Source organism: Mya arenaria, chromosome 3 (genome assembly GCF_026914265.1).
Source record: "Mya arenaria isolate MELC-2E11 chromosome 3, ASM2691426v1".
NCBI lineage: Eukaryota > Metazoa > Mollusca > Bivalvia > Myida > Myidae > Mya > Mya arenaria.
The window spans coordinates 1060737-1064365 of record NC_069124.1 but is presented as its reverse complement, the minus strand read 5'-3'; the positions used below and the strand labels follow the sequence as shown (position 1 = coordinate 1064365).

The 3629-nt window shown below is 39.9% G+C and overlaps 1 protein-coding gene across 1 annotated transcript; it reads right to left on the bottom strand.

Annotated features, from left to right (window-relative positions):
- Positions 1–2093: 2093 nt before the first annotated feature.
- LOC128227921 (uncharacterized protein F54H12.2-like) lies at positions 2094–3347 on the bottom strand. Its single transcript, XM_052938864.1, has one exon. It carries the CDS (start codon positions 3345–3347, stop codon positions 2094–2096), a length of 1254 nt encoding a protein of 417 aa, XP_052794824.1.
- Between the last annotated feature and the right edge of the window lie 282 nt (positions 3348–3629).

The following is a 3629-nucleotide window of genomic DNA, read 5'->3' as shown; positions in this document are numbered from 1 at the left end:
CCAAGAAAGGTTTTTGTTTGAGACCTGGAGAGTACCAACGTTTAAAGGATCTGATTCCTGAAGTAGTCCGGACGCTACCAGAACTGGACGGGGTGGTCCCCTGTTACTTACAGAGTGACCACATGAACCAGTTGGGGGCTTTGAAATGTTCCGAGTGTAATCCTTGTGATTTTCACAACCATTAGTCCTGAGTAACAGATACATGGACAGGTTTGAACGTGTCTGTCTATAAATAGAAATAAACTCATTCACCAAAAATAGACATCACGTGACAGATAAATGGACACGTTTGAACATGTCTGTCTAAAAACAGAATTTACTTTCATACTCTATAAATAGACATCACGTGACTTAAAATTCCTTGTATATAGGAGTGTGTCTCGATTAACAGTCTCATTTTGGAGTCGATCTTTACTTTGAAAACATGAACTCATGACATGACTTCAGATTCATCGCGAGCCGGATTTTTTGGAATTGAATATTACGAGAATAGATTACGAACCTTTGACACCTATCCGCCACAGATGGTTCCTGACAAGTACGAATTGGCTAAAGCCGGGTTTTATTATACCGGACTTTCGGATCGGGTGATTTGTTTTCGATGTAACATTAAATTGAAAGACTGGGATAAAAGCGACAACGCTTTAAACGAACATGAAAAATGGTCTCCAGACTGTCAATATTTGAAGATGGTGGGTGATCCGAAACGGAGTTTGCTTGGTCAGTGTGGTTTTCACTTTAAAAGTAAAATAACACCAAATATGTTTGTGAGACAGACGGACACAAGCCCGAGTAGTAGTGCGGAAAACGTATGCTGTTGAACAATTGTAACACACTGGATATAAACACTGATTTGGACGATCACACGCTCATTATGTTCGGACTCTTGTGAATGGTATGTCGTTTAGTAGATGAAGTGGGCTGGTGGCTAACATTACATGAAAGACGACCGGAAGCTAGAGAAGCAGCGGATCAATTTGTACTCCTCTTTGATCATTATTTTTGCGATAAACGAGATATGAAGGAGGAGGATTAACAACGTTGTTGTATGTTCTGACTTACAGTGTAACATCGATTTAAAAGACCTTAAATTACGTAATTGTAATATGGTCTACAATCCAAGATTATTTTCCGGAGTTCAGTGGAAACACAAGAAAGTCGGTGGCCATTGTATGTTATTCCCGAACGGAAAAATGATAGTCAATGGAAAAGTCTCAACACTTCAAGAAGCTAAGCGACGTCTTAGACGTTATGCTCGACTTTTACAAAAGGCGGGCTGGTGTGTTAAGTTAACACATATTAAAGTCACCACCATATCTGCCTCGTTCAAACTGGAAGGCTCGTTAAATTTAACACAGATTGTGAACTACTATAGTGGAAGTTACGAACCTGAACGGTTTCCAGCTGTCATGTTTGTCAAAGGCTCTGTACATTTTACATGCTTCCATAGTGGTTCCGTCTTGATGACGGGGATTAAAACTGAGAAACAAATGTACAATGTTTGTTTACCTGTTCTTATTGAACTACTATTATTGTAAAGTGCGTTCGGGGGACTAGCCTAATCCCTGGCGTACTGTGTTGAGCGGGGTCAATAAAATATAAAACCAATTCTTCTTGTTGTGAAAAAGAAAACAAACCAATAAAAGTTTTACAATTTAATTTTAAAACACATTAGGATATATTATTTACAATTCGTTCATTATAGTTCAAGTTCACAAAGTCAAACGTATTAACAATCCGTCTCATACTCCATCCACGACATCTAAGAATGACATAATACAAACAAAATTGTCCACAGGTCGTTGTTCCGTACTGTTGAAGACGTTTATCATTGTAGATATAATTGTTTAGTAATGCGTTTTTAAAACGTTTGTGATAAAAATCAGGAGGGCGTCCCATGGAATCAAAAAACTCAGCAGGTCCTCTTGAGGGAAAGTAGAAGGCGACCCAATGTCGACCTGGTTGATGACTTTTGTCCGTGTTCACAATATACGCTCTTGGTCTCCTCTTGATCTTACTTGGAAGTTTGTCAGCCGGTCTAACACCGCCAAACTGGTTCACGTGTCTTAAGCGATAATTTATCTTTGACGAGTTCATGATTCCAACATAACGTTTCGACTGGCATCAATTTTCAAGAGTGCTGGAAAATTGGCATAGACAATGACTGTACACGTTTCAGGTAGACCTTCGGAAAATTTAAGTTCTAAACGTGTATGAGCTCTCTGAGACGATCGATCATTCAAATCCCCCTCGGGTTTAAACACATATAAGCAGCTTCCTGTCTTGAAATCTCTTCTAGTCAAGTGAGTAACACGTTGAATCCTATCGCTATACAGTCTCTTAAAAGCGTCTACGTAGGTATCGCTCTTATAATTGGGTTGTAACGGTGAAGAAGGGGTTGACTGTCCATCAACAAAGAACCCCACATAGTTACAGTTAAAGTGTTGAAAGTTAAATGGATTCTTTGTGTACTTTCCGTGTATGGCCGAGGAAGACACTAATCCTACAATCAATTGTCTTGGAACCTCACCCTGAAATAGGTCATCGGTAATAAAGGAGTATTGTCCACTCGGCACCGCAAAGGTCTTGACGACGGATCTGGTATAGGGATATAGAGCCTCTGAGTTCTTAAGTGTTTTGGCTTGCCCGATAATCAATTCAGGGTCAACTTTTACCATTGCCACTTTTAAAGCAGCGTCACGAATTACTAATTTGTAGGCTTCGGTGTCCGGGGCAGCGGCTAAACGAAAGGTGTCCTTACTCTGCCATAATTTGACGTTGACTGGTGCTCCATTTAAGAGAAGACGGTCTTGTTGACACATGTCTACCTGTAGATGACCTATGACATCAACCGTTTTACTTTGTACCGTCCAAAAAGACCTCATATACAATCCTGTATTTCTTCCCGAAGGATCAGTGTCATCGGGCCAATCATTATCGTCTTTGATGAATCCTATACAATCTAAGTCGTGTTTGGTCGGCGTACCCAATAACGTATCCAAGTAAGCCTTGTAAGCATAATTATTACCCACTTCGCTGGTAGGGTGTTGTTGCATATGAAGATCGATTTGGGAAAACATAGAATGTAAAATGTTGTTGGTCACGCCCACTTTCTCGTTTACTTCTAAGACCTCACCATTGGCCTTAACAATGTTAAAGTTTACATGTAGCAAGGTATTAGCCAAATCTATATAGCTCGTGGATGTCCCCGGCACATTGAATTCGATAGCGGCACCTTCAGTCAGTTGATTTATAGGTCTATAGATAAGCCATTCCGTTTTTTGTGACCCCACGTGGACCTCATGGTTTTGAAATAAAGCTAAATTGTCCCCATGAATGTTTTCCATTAGGACAGTTGATCTTTAAAGTGTAACTTGGAATGTTTTTTAGTATTTTTTATCTTCGACTTTACAGGACGTTTAGTTCCTGTCTTGATCTTCGTGTCTTGAGTTTTTTTCTGACCTGCCCTTATAAACTTCTTTAAGTTCCGACTTGGCTAATTCTACCGCTGGGGCAATGGGTGTGACAAATTGTATCGTAGGTTCTTTTACAGTACCACCAGACTGTTCCTTTCCCACAATGTACTGTCCCTTATAATTAGGTCTAAGCTTTCCTTCAGCCATACTTTT